Below are 23,776 nucleotides of genomic sequence, written 5' to 3' on the forward strand. Positions count from 1 at the left end.
AATCCTAACCCAAAAAAGGAGCTGGGGGGCGGTCTCAAGGTTATTGTAGAGGGGGTTGCAGTACTGCTACCTTTACTTCTGTGCTGCTGCTGGCAGCGGTGCTGCCGTCAGAGTTGGGCAGCTGGAGAGCGGTGGCTGCTGGCTGGGATCCCAGCTCTGAAGGCAGAGCCACCCCCAGCAGCAGCGCAGAAGAATGGCATGGTATGGTATTATCACCCTTACTTCTGCACTGCTGCCTGCAGAGCTGGGCCCTTAGTCAGCAGCCGCCACACTCTGCTCTGAAGGCAGCAGAGAGACGCAAAGGTGGCATGGTATGGTATTGTCACCCTTACTTCTGCAGTGCTGCTGGCGGGCGCTGACTCCAGGGTTGGGTGCTCGGCCAACAGCTGCCGCTCTCCAACCACCAAGCTTTGAAGGCAATGGAGAGGTGAGGGTGGCAATATCCCGATTCCCCTAAAATAACCTTGCAACTCCCTTTTCGGTCAGGACCCCCAATTTGAGAATCCTGATCTCCTCCATGAAATCTGTATGGTATAGGGTAAAAGCTCACAAAAGACTAGATTTCACTGTCCATAATGCGTTTTTCATGGTTGTGAATTTGGTAGGGCCCTATGTATTACACTTTGTCGGGTAAAATGTTACGTATTAGCATCTGGCTGCATATGTTTCCCCGGTTGGCTTCTATGACAGATAGATATTAATCACAACCCAAATTTCACCACTTTTGAGAAAGTTTGAGGTAAACCCATTCAGTCATTCAGTAATTTGAATGACTTAAGTCATTTTTTAAAGTGTGGGGCTGGTGTCTAGCTTCAGCGTCCCCTCAGAAATAACTCAATTTTAACCGTTAATACTTTCAACAGAAGTAGATTTAAAATAACAGCTGTAAGAGATTTTAAATTAAGGTTTTTAAATAACATTATTGAAAAATAAGCAAATAATGATAATAAGCATTTTTCATATTGCATGTTATGTTCTTTTACACACACACACACACACACACACACACACACACACACACACACACACACACACACACGGCTCTAACCCTCAGTTTATCTGAAAAAATGAACACAGCTTTAACTATGGACTCAGACAGCACCTTCAGAATAATAAATATCTTTATATACCTACACCTACACACACGTGCTACAGTGGTAGTAACACAATAAAAGCATGTTTAGGATCACAGAAGGTGATGTGTAACAGTTCTGTGTGCAGTTTTGCACAGTAATTAAACACACAAATTAGATTACATGTTTTAGTTTTTAAAGTTCATCATTTGTACTCAACTAAATCTCACTTATAAATCACTTAGGCCATGTCTACACTAGCAGGCTTACAACTTCACAGCTGTATCAATACAGCTGTACTGCTGTAACATCGCTTGTGTAGCTGCCCTATGCCAATAGAAGAGAACTCTCCCATTGACATAATTAACCATCTCCAGTGAGTGGCGGCAGTGGACATGGCACCATACACACCAGCACTTCTTTTGGTGTAAGTGATGTTGCTCAGAGGGATATTTTATCACATCCCTGAGTGATATAAGTTATAGCAACAAAAATGCCAGTGTAGACATAGCCTTAGTTTAAACTGTTCATTCAGCAGAAGTAGTTCTATGAAAAAAATCTAGCAGAAAGAGCAGCAGAAGTGAGGGAGAACAAATACCACTGACAGAAGAATAGTTTTAATTCTGGAATTAGCAGTCCAGAAGCAAACCATTTTAGGAGGAGAAGTTTAAAACTATTTTCTTTGAAGGTAGATTATAGCCTGTCTAGTCTTTCCCATTATCCTTCACGTACTAAGATAAATTAGCTAACAGTTCCTATTTCCGGGACTATTCCACCTCATTTATGATGATTGTGCATAACCAAGAAGTAAATGAAAGAAAACCACATGGATTGATTCCATAAAATATGTAGAAGAAAACTATATTTTTAAAATAGAAAAATAAAATCTATAGTAAGAAATATTTTTGTCAGTGTTTTATGTAAGGGAAACTAAATGTAAATAAACTAAGTTCTTTATGTATTCTCATAATACTCCTTTTAATTTTGTAGATGCAAGCCAGTTTATCATTCAGAATAAAGACAGACTTTTTCCCCTAGAGATTGTCTCTTAGTGTATGTCTACACTGCAACATAAACCCAGGTTGAGCCCAGGTTCAAGCCTAACCCCCTTTGTATCTACACTGCAATTCCACTAACCCAGGGCTCAGACCCAGGATCCCGGGACCCTGCAGGTTGAAGAGTCTGAGCTTGAGTTAAGCCAGGTCTTGGGGTCCAACCCCACTTGCTTTGCAGTGTAGACACAGCCCCGCTTGACTCGGATCCTAGGACTCAGCTGGAAGTGTATCCCACATTTCCAAGGGACAACTTTCTTAATCCTCTGTGTCCCAACTATCTGTAACCTTCTCTATTGAAAATGGAATTTTGCAAATGGCAGCAGATCAGATCAGCGTTAACATTTTCTCTTTTGATCACCTATCTGCAAGCATGCTATCAGAGAGCCTCCTGGGTTTGCAATGGAGAATGAACTGATCAAGCGTTTTGCAAAGTGAGCTGCTTTCTGGTAACATGCAGGGTTGGTAGTAAAATTTTCTGACAGTGCAACACAGTCCTAGGGCTAGAGTGGCCATGTTACTGGATGTGAGGGCGCTAAGGACTCTGGGATATGGTTACTTGGGCTCAGAGACTATTCATTGCAGTGTGGATACCAGCGCCCTAGGTTCAAGCACAGATTAGAAAAGTCTTAATATAGGGTGAAAATACAATCTAGACGCTCAAGCCAAGGGTTTCTTAAAATGGGTCAGCTGACTCAAGTCCCACAAACCTTAGGCTTACACTGCAGTGTAAACATACCCTTATTTGAAGACTAATGTTCCACTTTCCTAGTCAAGTCAATATGAAATGTACCTTGTACCATATGTTAGCAATATTCATGAACAGGGTGATTCAAATGTATGAGTATATGCTTTTTGATGTGCCTCAAATAAACACTAAGAGGTGATGTCCCTTCAAAATTAGCTTGATGTGGACATGGAAATAATGAGTGTGACAGATAATGCAATCACATGCAGTACCTTTGGGAACTATATTGTTCTCAATTTATGAATGTTCCATGTATCGTTCTGAGCTAGGGATTGTGTCTTCCTGGGGGAGGGTTACTACAGCTCCTCCAGGAACTAAAAACTGTGTAGGTGATTATTGCAATCCCTAGAATTGTACACAACTCCAGAGAAGTACCTGCCCCTGTGGTGGCTTGCAGATACTGGCTCCAACAGATACCAGAAGCCAAGGATTCAAAGAAAGGGCTTTTGGTATAAAAGGGCCAGCTTGAACAGAGAGAGGGACTTTTGTTGGGGTGAGGGAGGGAATGGACCTGACCTTTGGTTCAAGGCTGGATCCAACCCTACTGATGGGTTGGAAGGACTTGACTCTGCCATTGTCCCGAGAGGACTGATGAGCAACTTCTGGTATGTTTAATATGCATCTAGATCTTTTATTGTTGTATATGTTTTCTCTGTATGCTTTTGTCCTTAAATAAACGTACTTTGCTTTGACAGAGGTGTTTGGGTTGCTAATAAATCACTGTCACTGTTCTTGGAGAGAAACTAAAGAGTAGACACTGGATGTTTGTCAGACATGCTCAGGATAATCACAAGGAAATGCAAAGGGACTGCAGCCTAAAAACCCCAGTCAGAAGGGAGTGGGATGTGGGTCTTTTCCCAGAGAGAGGGGATGGCTGGAAGCCCAGGACCTGAGGGGCATTTCTGGAGCAGACCACAGAGGACAGTTAAAGGTACAGTGAGACTTGAAGCTATGACAGTGAGAGACAGATGCTATAATGTGGTTAAATGCAGAAAGACTGAAACTTCATTAATAACTATTCTCTAAGTAGGGTAATTAACCCAAGTTACCTGGCAGGGTTGTTCCAATGCAGGTTAGGCACCAATGGCCCCTGATGTACTGTAAGCCTGAGCATAAGTGTGAAGGCCATGCCCATTCGAAAGTCTTTGGCATGCGATGTGACCATGACTGGATATAGGTTTCCTGATCTCTCTCCTCCTATTCACTGGAGGCAGCAGAGAGAAGATGAGGGGAACAGCAAGCTGCACTGGACATAGAAGCATATTCACCACTTTGCAGTCTGTGCTGAGGACTAAACCTCCAAACAATTCACTTAGTTACAGGGTCCTCAATCACACTTTCTAAACTACCGAGCCCACCAAAGTTGCTAGTTGTGCAATTTTACAATTGTAATGTAAATCCCTCATCCCCTTCCTTTCCCTCCTCTCCAGTCCCGGATAACCTGGATGCCAGGAAGATGGGAAAAAAACCACATAGCAACTTGACAGTTTGCTAGATAGCCAGTTTTGGGGTCTAGAAGGGATTTTTCCTGTCAGCCTAGCCCCAGCAACATAGGAGATCCAGTAACTAGGATAAGGGTGGGGCTGAAATGGGAGCCTACAATGGCTACCCCATCTGGGAAGCAAACTGTACACCCCCCACCACCACCAGACAGGAGGCAGTAACCCAGCCCCCCACACCATCTCTGCTGCCCAGTGGCAGTGGCAATAGACAGGAGAAGCAGTAGAGCCTGGAACTAGCTGCAGCATTCCACCCCCACCCCTTCTGTCTTCCCACGCCATGCAGCATGAGGAGGAGGGGGTTGGTAAGAAGAAGGCTGGTGAGGAGAGTGAAGCAATTGTCCCGACCTGCCAAAGATGAAGTGTGGAGGAGTAGAGAGGGGCACATGGAACACTCCCTCAACTAGTCTTCCTTTGCTTTATCCCTGAGGGTATTTCCACTGGTCCTGACCCCATCAGTGCCCCATGCTGACTAGCAAGGTGAGCATTAGTCCTGGACATTTCATTGATTTGTCCAAACTAAAATCTGTAAGACACTTTTTTTTCACTCGTTGTCTTTCTTTTTAAACTGCTAATTCCTTTACTGCATGAGTATGTATCTGATGACTATCTGCTTCCTAATGGTGAAATTGTATTGCTGTTACTGTGGTATTACCATTCCTGCAATCACCTCAAAACCAGATGTGCTGATTTTAAATAAAATGAAGTATTCAGTTCAAAGGGTGTTTGTTCATTCTGTTTTCTCAGTGGGACATAATTATGCTATCACATATGACAGTTGTCACTTTATAATTGAAGACTGGATTCTATGGCTTCTGAGTGTCCCTGACTCAAGAGTTTTACTTGGATCTGCCACAGATGAGCATATGTGTGCTAGGTAGGCAGATATGATGAAAGTGACTGCAGTGGCAGGCAGACAGACAGACAAGCTCTAGGCAGTGTTTTCTTTCATGGCCATGGCCAGCTCTAGGCACCAACGTTCCAAGCATGTGCTTGGGGCGGCACTTTGCAAGGGGCGGCACTCCGGCTTTTTTGTTTGTTTGTTTGCTTTGGCAGTGGTACTCCGGCCCCCCTTATTTATTTATTTATTTATTTATTTATTTATTTTTGCTTGGGGCAGCAAAAAACCTGGAGCCAGCCCTGTTCATGGCCACACTAATTTCAGTGAACCATTATGTAACAACACAGGGATGGAATAAATTTATTTTTTGCTTGTTAGAAATGGCCATGCCTCCGTAGCCTGTAGTTTCTCTTTAATTTGTGTTGCTACTGACGTCTATAATATTCCTTAATTTGTGCAAATAATTCTTTCAACAATCTTCCAGCAGTATTGTGGATTCTGTGTATGTAGATACAATATACTTATTTATGGCTATTGGTGCAATATTTATTTTAATATATCTAACTTTGTAATAAACATAATTTGTCCTTTGATCAGTATATTTGACTAGAAAAATCACCTTATTTTTAGTGGAATACAGTAAATATGGATATAAAAGCTACTATAGACATTCAAATGAGTGAATATTTAGAAAAAGATTTAAAGTATTTCCATATGAACTTTATGTGTTACTTGAGAATGTTGTAAATATATGCAGTTCCACTGTGCTGGGGGACTGTACTTGGAAATAACATGGGAACTAGCAGATTAATATCAAGGTAAAGGTACATATTCCCCAGATGCATAGTTTTACCTTTTTCAGCTTTTATTATCTTTAGAATAGTGCTCCATTTATTTCATGAATATAGTAGTTTTAATTGGCTGTGACATGTTCCAAAGACAAAAGAAGGGTCTAATTCACTCTAACAAACTTATTAGTCACTGTTTATATCAAGAGGATTGCTAATCTACAGAGTAATGCTGTTTTCTTCTACTCCTGTTTTGTTTAGAAATCAAAAGTTTTTAACTGACCTGCAGTGTCTGCTTGTGGTTTAAAATGATATTTCCAAAGCAAATCAAACACAGATATTTTTTCCCCTAAGAGTAATTCTTTCAGTTAGTGTAGGAAAAAAAATTCCTAAACACTTGACTGGCATTTCTACAGTCAGGTTTTCCTGTTTCTCAACATAATTTTCTACCTTACCTAAAGAAGTCATTCCAATAATTACTGTTCTTTTTTTTTTTTAATAACAATGAAATCAACCAAAAATGGAAACTAAACACTTTTTGTTCTGATTTACCTTATAATATTACTAACATTTCCATTTTGTAGGTGTGCCCTTTAAGAACATTTTTTTTTTTTACTTGCCCTTATTTTGGGAGGAATTTTAGTAATTGAAGCATGGCCATTGGAGTGGTAAACAGAATCAAGTTCACATTTGCTAGTTTGTAGTTTTCTAATTGTTATGAACTCACAACATTACAACAGAATGATTTGTGTGCTTTATCCTGTAAAACATATGATCTTTCACTTAACAAAAAGGGGGTTTAAAGTTTCAGTTCATCCTAATTCTGTTGCTGTTTGCTTTGTTCACCAATCGCTCTGATCTTCCTGGCAGGGGAGAAGACCTACAGAACAAAACTGGTAGTGACTGTGTAGATAAAAAGGCAATGAATTCTGCTTTTAAGGCACATAGGGAATAGTCTATAAAAGAATGAAAATGGGAATAAAAGTACAGCATCTTTAACCTGCAGATCTATTGTATCTTTGAAAAGCTTGTACTGTGGGGAAAAAACACACTGTGATGCTACAAAGATTCATAATTATGTGACATAAAACTTTGAAAAAAGGTCACTCTTTAGAGACTGACCGAAAGGCTTGACAAGAAAATACACCAGATTATTTATAATTGGAAACTAAAGAACACATTTCCTTAAACTGTTTGAGTATCGTTTTAGTGGCAGTATGTGTGTCACAATATTTTATTTATTCTCTGACAGAACTACTCTTTAGACTTGGTGAAGATGATGGGGTCAAGAACAGTACTCCAAAGAAGAATGTGAAAGAAATAACAGATCAGACATTACAGAAGGTAAGATATTGAGCCCAGGAAGTTAAATCTAAATTTTAACGTAAAGGATCATATGTTAAAGTCAGAATTCATGAATTGAAGCTCTGTGTTCTATCTCTAATTTTCTTTCATAATTCAAAAACACTGACTGCCAAAATTATGTCAAAAATCAATGTTAGTGCAGTAGATATTGATGCATCATGTGAGATAAATGCTGTTAATATCAGAGCAAATTAAAAATGTGTTTAAAGACAAAATGAACTGCAATAAACCAACGCATTATCTAAATTAAAATAGGAGCATCTGCCTATTATTCGCAGCTTTTGGGTTCTGAAATCTTTATTTTCCTTTGCCAAAGTTTATTTAACTGTACACATTATCAGATGTCAATCCATACAGCTGTTTTGTTAGAGAATCACATCTGTGCATAACAGTGATTTGGTAATAAATTCACTTAGCATATTTAAATTTTAAAAAAATACTGTTTTGAAAAAAGTTCTTAAATATGTAACTTCTCTCTACAAAACGGTAGTGTAGATACATTTAGTAGGTTTATTGGTTTAACAGATATACTGTGCAGCATCTATCATATTTTATTTGTAAAATAATGAGGTATTCTTAACAAATCACAGTTTTTGTATTGACATTTTTGCTTTGCACAAATAGTTTTATATGTTAACAGGCATTCACTTAAAAGGGCACGTTTGTATTTTACCATATGTTTTTGTTTACTGCAAAGAAAATGCATTTTTCGGATAGGCCTATTCCTTTAGCTTGTCTTTAGCTTGTCATTTGCCCTAATTATATTGGTCTAGTTAATTAAACCTTTAAGAGCATTGTTAAATTGAATAAACACAAATATGTACATGAAATGTCAGTATGGCTATTTCTATTTTTCTTATATTTGTGAATTAACTTGTAGGAAGTACAGTAATTTACAGCAGATGACGTGATTGCATATACTTGTAACTCTTGCCATATGGTCAGGTAATGAAATCTGTCATCTCGTTATTACTGAATGACAAACATCATGTTAAAATAATAACACGCATAACAGGAAATGCTCACATTCATTTATCTTAAGGCGGAGTGAGTAATTGAAATAATTTGAGCATTACAGTCTAGGATTTCACACAGTTTATACTAGGTTATTATCTATATTTCAGAACTATAATTTTGTTTGCCAGGTGCTGTATAATTTTTTATCTCTATGGATATATACTGTTGTGATGATACCTTAGGACAGTAGTCAGGGCCGGCTCTAGGCACCAGCCTAGCAAGCGTGTGCCTGGGGTGGCAAACGGTGGGCCATGGAGTTTTTAGAGCATGTTGGCGGAGGCAGGAGGAGGGTGCCTCAGGGAAAAAAAAAAAAAAAAAAAGTTGAGAACCCCTGCCTTAGGATATAGACCCAGAAGATATTTGCTGTTTCCTTTCAACTACCATAAGTGATTTTAAATGACAATGAACGTTAAAGGTGTTTTAAAGAACTAAGGGTACGTCCAGACTACCCGCCATATCGGCAGGTTAAAATCGATTGCTCGGGGATCGATATATCGCGTCTAATCTAGACGCGATATATCGATCCCCGAGCGTGCTTATATCGATTCCGGAACTCCATCAACCCCAACGGAGTTCCAGAATCGACACGGAGAACCGCGGACATCGATCCCGCGCCGTCTGGATGGGTGAGTAATCCGATCTTAGATATTCGACTTCAGCTACGTTATTCACGTAGCTGAAGTTGCGTATCTAAGATCGATTTTCCCCCCCAGTGTGGACGAGCCCTAAGAAATGAAGAAAGCTTAGGTTGGAAGTGCTTAATGAACAATGAGTTAATGATAAGTACTGTATTGGCCTTTAACCACTGGAGATGTGGGTTCAAATGCTAATCTTAATCATAAATACAATGGGTAAAATTGGTAAAATCTTAGCTTCATTGAGTTCAATAGCAAAATTCCCCTTGATTTCAATGGATTCAGGATTTCACCCAATGAGTTTATGCAGTCATAGCCTAATTCTTTGTTCACTGTAAACCTGCCACACGTTTTGCTCAAGGGAAGTCCAGCAATGGATAAGCATAGATATTGAAGGTCTGATTTCAAGCTCATTGGTAAAGATACGTTAGGATGTTTGAACTTCACTATTCTTAATTTAACATGTGCACTGAGATCCTTCACTGTCATTTGAACTAAATTAATCCATCAGACAAAATAATTCTATACGCTTTAAAACAATTAAAAACCTTCAGCCAAATACAACCTGTCAGTACTTCTAATATTTCTTTAGAAATACTGTTCAGTTTAAAATTTGATATTGTTTTTGGCATTCCACTCTCTTGCAGCGTGCTGGCACTGGCCAATATTTTATAAAAAGAGTTTCTAAAGTTAGGCTGCTAAATTCTTGTGTAGGTACCTGATTTTCCAAAGAGCTGAGCACTCAGCAGCTCCCACCGAAAACAGAGTAGAGAAAGAACTGTGATACATCAGTTACACCTCTACACTGCTATAATGCGACCTGATATAACACAGATTTGCATAAAGCTCGGTAGCAGCAGGGCTCCGGCGGCGCTTTAAAGGGTATGGGGCTCCAGCTGCTGCAGGGAGCCCCGAGCCCTTTAAATCACCCTTGGAGCCCTGCTGCTGCTACCTCGGGGCTGCAGCAGCAGGGCTCCGGCAACACTTTAAAGGGCCTGGGGCTCCCTATGGCCAGAGCCCCGTGCTCTTTAAATCACTGCTGCAGCCCTGCCACCGCTACCCTGATATAATGGCGTTTCACCTATAATGCAGTAGAGATTTTTGGCTCCCACGACCACGTTATATTGGGGTAGAGGTGTACTAGGTAACTGACAATGAGATTTTTCCACAGATTTTTCCAAAGTTGCATTGATTTTCCCAAAGATACTTTGGAAAAATCTTATCTGAGTAGCTGTTACTTTATAGGGGCCTAGTTCAAATTAAACTTGCTGTTCATTGCCAAATATTGTGGTATTTAGTTTAAACTTTGACCAATGGCACTGAAGGACAGTGAGAATCAGTCTATTAGAGGTAATCCTGAGTTTGTTTAGACGATATAGTACATCAGCAACAAAACATATGCATCATTTGGACATAGCAAGTCTTTAGGTATGAATAAAAATAGTGTTTGGTAAGCTTGTAAAGAGATTTCACTGGGATAGTCTGGATTTTCCTATACTGCAAATAGAAAAGTTCCTAGTCTTCATATTCTAAAGTCCCTAAACTTTTATTAAAATTTCTGGCTGATTCTGAAAGGATATATTTAATGTTTTTAAATAAGTACATCAAAGAGTTTGATTATTTAAATACCTTGTGCAAAATTGTTTGTTTCGTATATAGCTTTTTTTTGAAAATTTTGTGCAAGTTAAATTAGCACGTATAACTAAATCAGTAATGATCTCAGAACACATCAGCAAGGTTTATTGGCATACTTAGACTTCTGTGTCACTTTGTCTGGAATTTTAACTCCTTTTACCATCTGCCCTTTGCTCAACAGATGTATTATTGCCGTTAGAATGTATTCATCTACACTGCCTTTGAATTATTTTTGAATTAGACACTTTAGATTACTTTTGTCCTTGTGCTAAATGTAATTTTATTTTCATAAAATAAATGTAATGTTAAGATATAACCGTTTGATTTTGTGCTATTTAAAAGTATAAAAGCAAACTATAATGTTTCACTCTAAAACTCAATTTTGTTAGGTGTGCCAGCTGGAAAAGAAATTTAGAGCTCTTGAAAGGGAATCAAAGAAGCTGAAAGAAATAAACAAACAGTTAACTCAAGACAAAAATGATCTGAAAGCATCTATAAAATGTCACAAAGAAGATGCAGACACAAAAGAGAGGGAGTTAGAGAAGCTACTGAAGAAGCTTCGAGAAATAAAGAAAGACAAAGCAGATCTTCAGTTAGTTTCTGATGAGCTGGAGAGAGAAGTTACCTCTCTGAAGAGGCAAGTGGCAGAAGCGAACAGGTTGAGAAATGAAAATGAAGATCTGTTCTGTGAGGTGCAGCAGTTGAAAAATTCACTGGACAAAGCCAAAGCAGTGGGTACCATGGCCACTGTAGGAGCAACCCATGGGCAATGTAATTGTAAGACAGCAGGAACCAAGGTTAAATTAAAAGCAGCCAAGAAAAAAAGCTCTCTGGGACGTCACCAAGCTTTTCTCAATCAGTCTATCAAGGTTATGAGCAATGTATTTGAGAACTTCAATAAAGATGGCTGGGAGGATATGAGTGAAAGCAGGTACGACTCTCATTAACTTAGCTCTGTAGAGGGGACACCGTGCATATTTAAAGCACTAGCAAATGGAGATTGAATTTCAACTACTGTCGATTTGGTATTCAGAAAAAATACTGTCAGATCTTTTGAAATATCTTGGGAGGTCTTGTTCTGAGCTTATTGACTGAAATTTGCATGCAAAATTAGCCACAACTACATGAGTATTTGAATAGGTGCCAGGAAACCCAAAAGAAGGCAATGCTTGATTTCTTCCAGTGATGCTATTTTCATGCAGTCATGAGGCTTGAAATTGACAGTTTGGCAGGTTGATTTAATTTGCTGGTCCTTTGCATATTCACCACTGACAGCTAAGGATTCCCAGGCAAGCCTACTAAGTCGGTTTAGTTATCTTGTGACATGCTGACCCAGGAGGAGAAACATTTTTTCCCCTTAATTTAGTTAGATAAATTTTGAATGACCCATTTCAGCTTGCTAGCAGATGTCTACAAGCTGTTTAACATCCTTTAAATTAAGAACCATCTACACTAATTATTTCATGTATGTTTTATGCACAGTCATTGTACTAACTTTAATTGAATGGTGGTGAAAAATTAGTTCTTTAAAAGTAAGTATTACTGCACATATCCCCAATCTTGAGTCACAAGCCCCCCAGCAAATAGCACTGACAAAACTCTTAAATGTTTAGAATTCTTGCCTCTTCTTCTGTCTGTCTCCCCACACACATGAGAAGAGGCAGCTGTAAGCTACAAGGGCAAATGAATATAAAATGCCACATAGCCTCCCATTTTTAGTTCTCTTCTTCCCAAAAACAATAGAGAAGCAAGTTCTAATTCCACCTTGGGCAGAAGGGAGAGGGCTCGGGAATCGATTTATCCGTCCAGACTAGAAACGATAAATGGATCCCTGCTGGATCAGTTGCTGCCCGCTGATCCGGCGGGTAGTGTAGACATACCCTTAGTGAGTGGCAACTTAGTGCAGGCTATGTTTGCACCTCAGCTGTCCAGAAATTAAATGTTCATGTAGGCAAGCCAGAGCAAATCACTTAACTTCTCTGTTCCTCAGCTTACCCATGCATAAAATGGGGATAATGATATGTAACCAACTATGCAGAGAATCTTGAGAACTATAGTTGCAAAGCTCTACGTAAGTGCCAAGTATTGTTGTTGCTATTGTTGTTTATATTATGGTCTGGGTTTTTTTTTATATTTTAATATTGCAGACGTACTGATTTAATGCAAACGATTAAAGCTGGTGTTTGTTGTTGCTATTATTAGCAGTATTTTCTTTTTTTTTTATTTGCTAGTTTTTGCCTTCTGTGAACAGTTTTGTTAATCATAATATTGTTCACCAAGGGAAAGTAATACAGTGACTTCAAGAGGTGCCCCAAATAACCAGAAGATACCCTCTTTGACAGTTGTATCCTGAGTGTTTCCTAGATTGCTCTTGGCAATGATAGCCCAGAATGCAGGATCTACTGAAGGAAATGGCTTTATTTAGTTATGTCTTTTCCATGTGTAAAAATACAGTTCTTTATTACTGAAGGCTGGTTCTAAGTTTTAGGGTTCAAGTCTTATATTTTCTAGATGACAGAACATTCTTTCAAAGCATTCAGCTGCAAAAGAACATCAATACAATTAGAAATCCCTCGGTGGTACTTCAGCATCTTCAAAACATTATGTTACTTTCTGCTCTTCACAGTCTGAGAGACACATTGATGCATCAGGGGAAGCTTTTCGTCATACAAACACATCTTTTTAGACACTCTGCTTTTGAGTTTGACGCAGCTCCTCCAGTTAAGTGGCCTGATTCTCTATTCCATTATACACCAGTTTTATGCCACTATAACTCTACTGAAGTGAACAGCACCTTCATATAACATCCTGTTGGTTTTGGGGGGAAAAATAGAGTAAATGTATCTTGTGCCAGTGGATGGGTCAGACTTTATTTCCCCACCTTTTCCACAATTCTAGTGGTAAAGCTGGTGATGATCAAGCAGAAAACTGGTAAGGCGTGTAAGCCTCTGCCTCAGATCATCCTTTCAGATGCACTGCAAATTTCGGGGGGGAAAAATTAGGTCCCCTTCCCATCTTGTAGCAGTAAGAAGAACTGACTTGAAGGCAGGGGCTTGTGAACACCACCAACTGTGGCTGTTTAATCATCAGCAGAAGGTACTGCAGAAGCTCAAGGACCAGCTGAAATGACAGTGGAAATTTCCTTTGGAATAAAGTGATGCCTTTAAAAGCCTTGCAAAAACTATAGAAAAGAAGGGCACACTAGGTCACAAAGCAAGTTAATTGCAGAGCCTGGAAGAAAACCCAGGTATTAGGACTTGCAATTGATCTGTTCAGTAAGCATTTCTAAACGGCAAGTACCAAGTTTAAAGAATTCAGTAAACTCTAAAGAGCTGCACTTTAGATATTTCACTAAAGCTTAATTTAACAAATTTAACTAATCAGCCTTGCAAATATAGTTCAAGTGAAACAGTGAAGAAGTATATTGCCATTATTATTTTGTATTAACTGAGTACAGTAGTTTGCAGAACACAGAGTATTACAGGTTTCCTGCCCCCAAATAATTTAGATAACTGACACACAAACATACCCATAATAACAGAGGAGGATTGTTTTTTGAATCTCTCAGATTAACAATGTCAAGGTTGTTGACCTTTGCCAAAAATTGACCTTTATTTTAGATATTTGTTATGCATCAAACCTGTGATAAACAGCATGCATGTGCCCGATCAGTCAGACTGGGTCTTAAAATAAGCAGGGTAGGGTTATTTTTAGCTTTGTTTGTTTGTTTTTGTTTTCAATAACAATTAGTTTTAAGAGGAAATGTAGTACATCTTTGGAACCAGGTCACAGGACTTACAATATAGTGTAGCACAGCTTTTTGATTATGTCAGCTTTCTGGTCTACAACAAAAAGCACTTGTCACTAGTATCATGCATCCTCTTTTAAACTGTAATTACAGAAGACTATAGATGGAGCTGTTCAAGTAGAATTCAGTAAAAATTGAAATTAGCAAAATCTGAGATTTCTTTTCATCTGTGAAATGCTTGTTACAAATGTGTTATTTGTAGGTATTCATTAATTGAATCAAATTAATATTTTCCAGATTATGCATTGTTCACCAACTGTTTTTAAAGTGCTTAAGACAGTTCGCGGTTGTAATGTGTGTGACTAATCACATGGTGTATTTTGTGATCCCTTATTAGATATTTCAACTTTTTAACAAGGACATTGATTTCCCCCCCAAATATGCTATTTTAGTGACTCTGAAATACCAACTTCTGAAAGCTTGGGATCAATAATTATGAAAACAGTCCAAACCGTTGATTCACTAACAGACACAAATGGTCAACAGGAAAAATATCAAATACAAGATAATCAGATGGTCCACAATATTGCACATTTAGAAGACAAGAGCCAACTATATCACAAAAAGGTACAGTATAACTTGTGCATTAAAATGTATCCTATGATTTTCAAATAAGCAGTTTTTAGTAAATATTTTTATAGGTTACAATGCTTCAGTGTTTCCTTATACTGAACTAATCAGTCTAGTAGAGCCATTACCAAACATTATTGGAAGCTGAACATATAGCCAGTAGTCTATTCCTTGTGTATCTCTCTAGCTGAATAATTTCTTAGGATGAGAATTTCGTACAAGATGTACTCACACAACTAAACAAAAACATGAATCATCAATAACATATGGGCTAGCAAACATTTTATCTCAATCAATTTCAATTTATGAATTATCAGTATTTTCAAATAAATTACCCTAGAATCATTGACTTCTTGTTTGCAATCCTGAAGTAGAAGGTGTGTTAGCTATTTCATTTCTTCTTTGTCTGTGGACGTATAACTTGGGTTTAAGTTCTCAGTGGTACCAATAGTCACTCTGACAGTGACTTAAATTGACAGTGAAAGTCCCACAAAGCTTTTTAGTTCTCAAGCACCCTGGCTTGGAGGGAGTACTGTTAGTGATAGGTGATTGCCCCCATAAGGAGACAAAAATAGATTTTCTATCCTCCTGGCACCATTGACTTTTTGCAGGAGCAAACACGGATCAAACAGTATTTCTGGGGCATCCAGGAGCCTGTTACTCCCAAGTATTGCCTCATAGTAGTGTTTCTCACATGATATTTGATCTACTTTGAAGATTGATGCACAAGATCTGAGAAGTGCAGTTTAAACCATTCAGAATTGTTGATTTTGGCATTGCAAAGGCAAAACCTTGAAGTTTGGATTTTAGGCCACTAGGCTGCATTTAGTAGTTGAACTATGCTTTTTGTCCTTATAGCTGCATATTTGACTGCAATTTGTTTTTGGTTTGTCCCCCCCCCCGGATTTAATTTGAAGAAACAAAGGAATAAACATATGTAAAAATAAACAAACAACAAACCCATCAGGTTTAAAGTATTATTTTTGTGGTAAAGAACAAAAGGAAGTAAACATACCTTTCTGATTGTCAGAACTTGAAGAATTTTTTTTGTACTGTAGATCTTGGTTCAAAATTAAGAAATATCATTGTAAAATGTTCAGTATAACCAGGAGTAGTTGTCTTGCCGATAGGTGCCTGGATTTTCAAAATCTATGCACCTAACTCCCATCAGAATCAGTTGGCGTTCGGAGCTTATGCCCTTTTGAAAATACCGGTAGATACCCACCTACCTCATTCGGTTCCTTTAAAAATATGTCCGTGTCTTTATGATATTAAATTATAAATTCCTTGCATCATGTAGTACTCTTAGGGTTCACAAACTGAGAGACGTTGTCATTTCTGCCATCCCTCCTTTCCCGATCACCATGTCCATGATATTGATCAGAGCTGAGTGGAAACCAACATTTCCGGTCCTTAGAAAAATTCAGATTTCCAAATTGGAAGAAAAAGTTGGAAATGCAAAATTCTCCATGGAACACACATTTTTAAAAAATTCCATTTCAGAAGAACCAAAAACAAATTTTCTGGAAAATTTCCATCTACCCAGATGGCTCCCCATCTCTGAAGCAGCCTACCTACTGGGGAGCAAGAGCCGGAGAAACTGAAATCTGGGGTGCCACTGCTCCCCAGAAACTGGCTTTCTAGGGCTGGCAGGAATCTATGCAGCCTAGTCTCGTCCTTGGTGATCTGATCACCCTTTGTCCACTACAGCTTTCCTGTTCCTCTATTCTTGTGCCTACTAGCTCAAGCCTGGACACAAAGCTAAAACATTCCTCTCACTGGACTGGGGCTGCCCCCAATTGAACTATTCTACAGCTGTAGTCTTTATGTATTTACCTTCTGCGTGGAAGAAGGTGGGATTTCTGACCTCCATAACTCGAGGGCAGCTGGAAAGCAATGGAAGGGTGGCTGAGGGATGGCTGGTCTCTCTTGAGTGAATCACTATGATCCTAATGGAAGAGCTAGCCAAGGCAGTCTCTGGGGTGACTAGAAGCACAAAAGTTTTATTGAAACTTGAACAAAATCTCAGTTTCAGTGAAATTGGCTAGTACATGGGGACTATTCTGGTAAAGCAGGACAGGCTGGGTAAACCATGATGTCTTGGTTCATGGCCTGCAGGAATTTATGAAGGTCTCTTCAGATCTGAAGAAGGAGGCATCAGAGTCGTAGCAGCAGACAAATTGACTTTATCCAGTGCCCCGTCTAGCAGACTAGCAACTGTGAAGACCAGTGTTGAGAAGATGGTGCCAAGAAAAAACTGGAATGGCACTGTCATTGATATCCCCAGTACCAAAGCTGACTCCACTGCCATCACAGACACTGGTACCAAAGCAGACACCGACACCTCTGGTACTGAAGACCGGCACTAAGAGGGGCTACTCTGAACACCAAGGCAGAGATTCCAGATGGAGCTCAGGATCTTTATGCAAAGACAGACCATGAAAAGCCTCTGGAGAGAAATCCACCAAGTCCCACATTGTGTTGAGGACTGGTGATAAGGAGCAGCCTACAAAGGACGAATCCTCTGATACTGACCCTGGATTTGGCATCAGACCCCTCATCATAGATGCCCATATCCGATGACACACCACTGGAAAAGCCAGAACCATCATCAGCACCGAGGCACCTGCTGGTACCCGGACCAACCACGGCACTGCGAGGATTGTAATCCGCTGCACTGCCCGTGGAGGAGATCTGTTCCTCCTGTCCATTACACTCTTACTTGAGATATTACTGTCACTATCTTGAAACTCAGACATTCAGCTTATCCTTAAGGTTGTTTTCTGTGGCTTGGATGATCAGTGAGCTCCAGGCCCTTACTCTAGACTCCTTACACATCCTTTAATAGTGACAAGGTGGTTCTGAGACCACACCCTAGCTTCCTCTCTAGGTCTTGGAGTTCCACCTAAATCACTCAGTTAACTTGTCAGTACTCTTCCCAAAACTACCTTGATGCTGGGTGAGAGAAAGCTGCGTACTTTGGAGGGTTCTAAACTCTTGATTTGTTACACTGTCAGGACTCAATCTTTCAGACTGTATCCAGAACATTGAAATGCCTAAACCATTGCATCACAGAAGCTCTCTGAGTAGATCACATCTGCATCTCCACCTCTTACCAATTAGCTGGTGAGCTTCTCCATCCAAACATCCAGGTGCGCTCGCACCACCAGGGCACAGGCATTTAGTTGAGTCTGCTTCAGAAATGTACCGGTATTTAAGATCTGAAAAACACTGATATGGAGCAACTCACTGACTTTCATTTAACATTGTGCCCTTAACACGGCAGCTAGGGTGAATGCCAAGTTTGGGACAAACAGTTTTTCAATATCTGACTGATACAGCTGATGCATCTCCTTCCCACCATTCAGAGTGAATATTTGCCAGTCATCTACAGTGGGATCCACAAGGACACATGTTTGAAGAAGGAAGAACAGTTACTTACCCTACAGGAACTGTGGTTCTTGGAGATGTTGGACTTAGTGTTGATCCCTTGGCCTACCCTCAATCCAGGCTCTGTGGAGTCCTCCACTAACATGGGCTGTGAATAGCAAAGGAACTGATGGAGGGTCACAGCTGCTCCATCCTTTGTGCCCCATATGGGAGCACAAAACAAGCACATGCATGGGCCCAACAGACACTGGTATTCAGAAGTGTCTAGGATTTCACAGGAGGTGCTGCATGTCTCAAATGGGATCCATGCTGACATACTTTAGGGAAAATAACCATTCTTTGCTTAAGGTTACATAAGAAGCCAATGGCTGAACTGGAAAGGGAGCTCTGTTCTCTGTGGTAGTGGACAAATGTATTCAGTAGACCACAGCACCTCTCATACAGTTATTTCAAATCTTTGTCCATAGACCAAATGTAAAATGGAGGTGCAATGGTTACCTATCATTGTAAAGTACTTCAAGATTTGAGGACTTCAGTAGCTCAGACATTGGTTAGGGGTTTGATACAGGAGTGGGTGGGTGAGATTCTGTGGCCTGCGTTGTGCAGGAGGTCAGACTAGAAGATCATAATGGTCCCTTCTGACGTTAAAGTCTATGAATCTATGAGTCTATAAGATCTATGTGAAAAAATATCACCATATTATTAGCCAGATTCTTTTAGATGGGACCACTAGGGCGCAAAGAGTAATTTAGTTGGAAGGCTGTTACTTAGTGCGTTAGATATTTTCTGTTGAAACCAGAATCCTAGTCATAAGTCTAACAATTAATTTGTTGTGACTTTTTAGCACTTTTTCCTACCATTTGGGCTGAAAGGAGCTTCTGCACAGACATGCATGGCTGTCTAAATTACCGAGGCATTTTAGATTATTAGATTAGATTGAGCATCATTGTTCACTGTATTAAATCTTGTGACTTATGTTCTGGTTATTTACAATTTAAGAAATATATAGTTCTTTACCTACACAAAAGAAACATTGCAATATTTTGGGGGGAGGGATAGCTCAGTGGTTTGAGCATTAGCCTGCTAAACCCAGGGTTGTGAGTTCAGTCCTTGAGGGGGCCACTTAGGAATCTGGGGCAAAATCAGTACTTGGTCCTGCCGGTGAAGGCAGGGGGCTGGACTCAATGACCCTTCAGGGTCCCTTCCAGTTCTAGGAGATGGGTCTATCTCCATTATTATTATATATATTTTGAAAACAAATTAAAAAACGTAGGGAATACCAAAAACAAAACTTTATTTCAGAACTGATTAAGGACTTAAAAGCAAAGAAATGAATAATTAATTTTTTTACCCACTTCTGTGCATGTATTACTTACTTATATTCCTACTGCATATGGCAAGCAACATTGTTCATCTTTCTGCTTGTGTCAACTGCACATTGAACAGGTTATTAGCCTATTTAGATTAGAGTCTAGCAGTAATTATCATTTTATATTGAGATATTCTAGGACTAATCTTTAAAAGTGCATGCACCTGATTTAGGTGTAGTCAAACACAGGAGCTGGGGATTGTGTATCCACATAGGTGTTGCATGCTATTTCTAATTTGGACTTTTGCAAAAGTGTACGCAAGCATTTGAATCTTTGAGCCATTATCTTGTTACTTAAATGCCATGAAAAGTGGGATATTGTAAGTCCTGAAATATTAGAACCTCTTTCATCCTAAAGATGATCAGTGTACATTTTATTTAGAATGATAGATCTCCCATAGCATCATACAGTGGTATTGCAGTACACTTTTATCCCCTTGCTTATGCCATAGTTGGGATCCTGTGAGAATTATTTTCTTTGTAGGACAGTGCTCTTCTTTACAGTTTTAAAATGTTTTTTCCTACTCCCTATGGAAAGGAAATAAACCAGTACTTTTCACTATAGTGCTGTTTGTCCACACTTCTGCATAGTTTTATTTATTTTAATTTTGCTTATTTGAGATGGGGAGTTCTGACATTTATTTCCATACAAATCAGTAAGCTCTGGAGTGTTAACAGTAGATGTGTCAAAGTAGAAAGCTGCTTAATCTTTGTGCTTCTTTATTTAGGGCAACACACAGAACAAGGACATTGAAAAATTACATTCCCAAAGGAGGAAGATCAGTCCTCTCATAACAGCTCATCCATCAGTTATAAACAAAGGTAGGAATTTTAGATACATTTGGGGCCAGATCATGAAAGAAAGAAAAAGATACGCAAGGGTGTTTTTGCATGCCTAGTGTTTGCATGCAGGCACCATTACTGTGCACATACCCAATTATATGCTGTCTTAGTATTTGCCTATTGAAATGTGGTATATACATATATTTTAAAATTTGATCCTTTATTTTAATGAAGTTCTATTCGGAATAGTGATTATGTAAAATGGCATCTTCTTTCTCAGCTTATCTAATTTTTGTTTCTATCTCCAACTTATTGATTTTACTGACTAGCTTAAGTTTTTACTGCTTTCCGTTCCTTTTAGTCCTTGAGAGCCAATACAGCTGTGAGACAGAATGAGCTGTATTCTGATCTGGCTCAGACCTTAAAAAAATCTGTTAACTAAGCACTGATTGTAGAATCTTTATTGTTGGTAATGCATCAATGAGAAACTTGGAATCGGGTTTGACTTCCAAATCCCAGGCTGAATTTGCAGAGCTAGCAGTTAGAAAAAAACAACCCTTTATATGTAACCTGAACTAGCTTGATCTGGAAGTCATTGAGAGACAATAAACATGGAATGCTACAAGCTGCTTTTAGTGTCATTTTTCAGACAGAACCACACTTTGGAAGGCTAATGAAAAACTAAAAGCAATTTAATAATTATGTCATGACCTTCCAGTTTGGTGACCTGCCACTTTATGTTTAGTAAACAGAGAGAAAAGAAGAAATATTGTGGTCCAGAAACCAGGCTGCTCTGTTTTATTGCGGGAACGAATTAAGTCATTGCAGCAGCAGATAGCTGTTCTGCGGAATGCAAAAAGGACAGCAGTATCTTCGGTCAAAGAATTTAAGGAAGTCAATGAAAAACTAACATCTCAACTACATCTGGCTGATCAAAGATTTCAAACCAGCAGACGAACAATACAGGTAATGACAACTCTATGGTAAAATGTAACAGAAAGATCACATTGCTGAAGTCTGACAGCCAAATTCACCTCTTGTATAATTCCATGGAATTATGTGGGAATTAAATTTATGCTCTTACCTTGTTGTGGTCAATATTTTGATAGAACATGTTTGCTAAACACGTTACAAATGAGCATATTTTATACAAGTGTTTTGAGTCAGTTACCATCTACAGATGGTTATTAAAAAAGAGGCCTTGATTCCATTGAGCCCTAACTATGATACCCTGCCCACACCCATTCCTGTACCAGCACCAGTGATTTTGGGGATAACGGACTAGCTTCAGATGCTGGAGCAGAGTGGAACAGCTTGTGCTGTTTCTGTCTTCTTTGGTCAGGATCTAGAATCAGCCCTACATCATTTTTTTAATCCTAGATTTCTCTGCTAAGGTGGGGGCAGTTAGAGAGCAAGTTTTATGAAAGATAAACTGCCATTTGGTTAATCCCCTCTCCCTCAAAATGCCAGCTTTCCCTCCCCTTCTTTAGTCTTCTCTCCACTTCATCCGTACTCCTATTCCTTCCCGTTTTTCCTCACTCTCACTTTTTATATATATTTTATGTTAATATATATGAAAACTCCTCAGCTGGACCCCCTTGCTACTCATGCTGTGGTGACTGGCCTGTCTTTTTATAGAGCTGATTCAACATTTCTGCAGTAATTGTCTCTTGATGGTCACACAAAAATACCCTGCTTACAAAATAACAGTGCTGCAACAGATGGACTTGCTGGAAGGAGGCAGGCATTAAAAAAGAGATCAAATTTATCTTCTCTACCTCCCTTCCCCAATCTCTGAATTTTTCTATTTGCAGATAAAGTGAAAACTGTATCATGACCAGTCCTTTTTACTGTTTGGGATAGGGGGAGCTACTAATTTCAAGAGGGAGGGAAAATCTCATTTCTTTTATACCTTTTGCATAATTGTGTATGCATTATGAAATGTATGTTTGAAATGTTCAAATGCAGATGGTCCAAAGGCATATCTAATGATTAGTGGAGTGCTCCCTACCTCATAAGCAGTATCATAATGTAGAGGTTCATGGATTGTATTATTTTCACAGGAAGTAACATGTAATGTAGGTATAACAAGTAATGTAGATCCAGACTTTGGAGCTCCACAAGAAAGCAAACCGGGAAAAACAAATAAAAGGACACCCATGTTGTATTGCCAGGAAACTGGAAAAAAATGCACTATTGAAATAAGCATAAATTATACTGGACCACTAGGTCAGCTATAGTTAAAGTTAAGACCAACTTTTGTGTAAATGATGATTCTTCTAAGTGCTCTGAAATCTGCATGCGTAGCTGGGTTGTCTTGAAATCTGCTATGCCTAGTTGGCATATGTGATAGAATTAATGACCCAAATTTGGGGTCATTTGAACAAGAGGCTCCTGAGATATAGCCCTCACCTGAAAAAAACAGCTTTTCTTAAAGTTCACAGATTCTACCAGCTTTTTTGTGCATACTTAGGGAATATTTACACTGCAATGTAAGCTTTGGCTCAGAGTCAGGCTCAGACCTAACCTCCCTTCTGTCCACATACACATCCCACTAACCGAGGGCTTGGACTCAGGGTCCCAATACTCTGCAAGGGTGCAGTGTCTAAGCCCAGGTCAAGCCTTAACCCAGGGTTCAAGCCCTGTATTGCTTTGCAGTGTAGATGCAGCCCCTCTTGACTTGGGTCCTGGGAGACATCTAAAAAGTATCCCATAATCCCATGGACCCACTTCCTTTGTCAAGAATCTTGAATCTACTCTATTGAAAATGGAAGCAACCGCTCTTGGTGTACATTAGCAGCTCAGTGAGTCAGCATTCACCCTCCTTACCACTGAGCTGTAAGCAGACAAGCATAGAGCTTTATGTGCTTACAATGGAGACTGAACAGAAAAAGCCTTTTGCAAAGCGTGCTGCTTCATGGTCTTGGGAGCACAGCCTGATTTTGGTAAATCTCTGGTGCAAGGCTAACAAAACTAGGAATGCCCATACATACTAGCAAATAGCGAAGAACCTGACAGCTTTGCAAATTTACCAAACAGTGCAGGGAGTGGAATAAGCGGCTCAAGAGTGAGCACTGGAAAACCAAGGACCAGAACAGCAATTTGGGCCGCTTGTCAAAATCATGCCTGTTTTATGAGGAGTTTGACTGGGTGCTGGTTTCATAAGCCAAGGCAAAAGGAGGTATGCAACATCCCCCAGAATA

General features: G+C 39.4%; 1 protein-coding gene across 5 annotated transcripts in view; it reads left to right on the forward strand.

Moving 5' to 3' along the window:
• CNTLN (centlein) overlaps positions 1–23,776 on the forward strand; it is a 263,011-nt gene that overhangs the window by 161,648 nt on the left and 77,587 nt on the right. For all 5 annotated transcript variants that reach the window (XM_030566561.1, XM_030566562.1, XM_030566560.1 and 2 more), the window contains 5 exons: positions 7,254–7,345; positions 11,043–11,584; positions 14,854–15,028; positions 20,519–20,612; positions 21,319–21,539. In XM_030566561.1, the coding sequence (XP_030422421.1) occupies positions 7,254–7,345; positions 11,043–11,584; positions 14,854–15,028; positions 20,519–20,612; positions 21,319–21,539 (1,124 nt within the window). The remainder of the gene's footprint in view (positions 1–7,253; positions 7,346–11,042; positions 11,585–14,853; positions 15,029–20,518; positions 20,613–21,318; positions 21,540–23,776) is intronic.

Source organism: Gopherus evgoodei, chromosome 6 (genome assembly GCF_007399415.2).
Source record: "Gopherus evgoodei ecotype Sinaloan lineage chromosome 6, rGopEvg1_v1.p, whole genome shotgun sequence".
NCBI lineage: Eukaryota > Metazoa > Chordata > Testudines > Testudinidae > Gopherus > Gopherus evgoodei.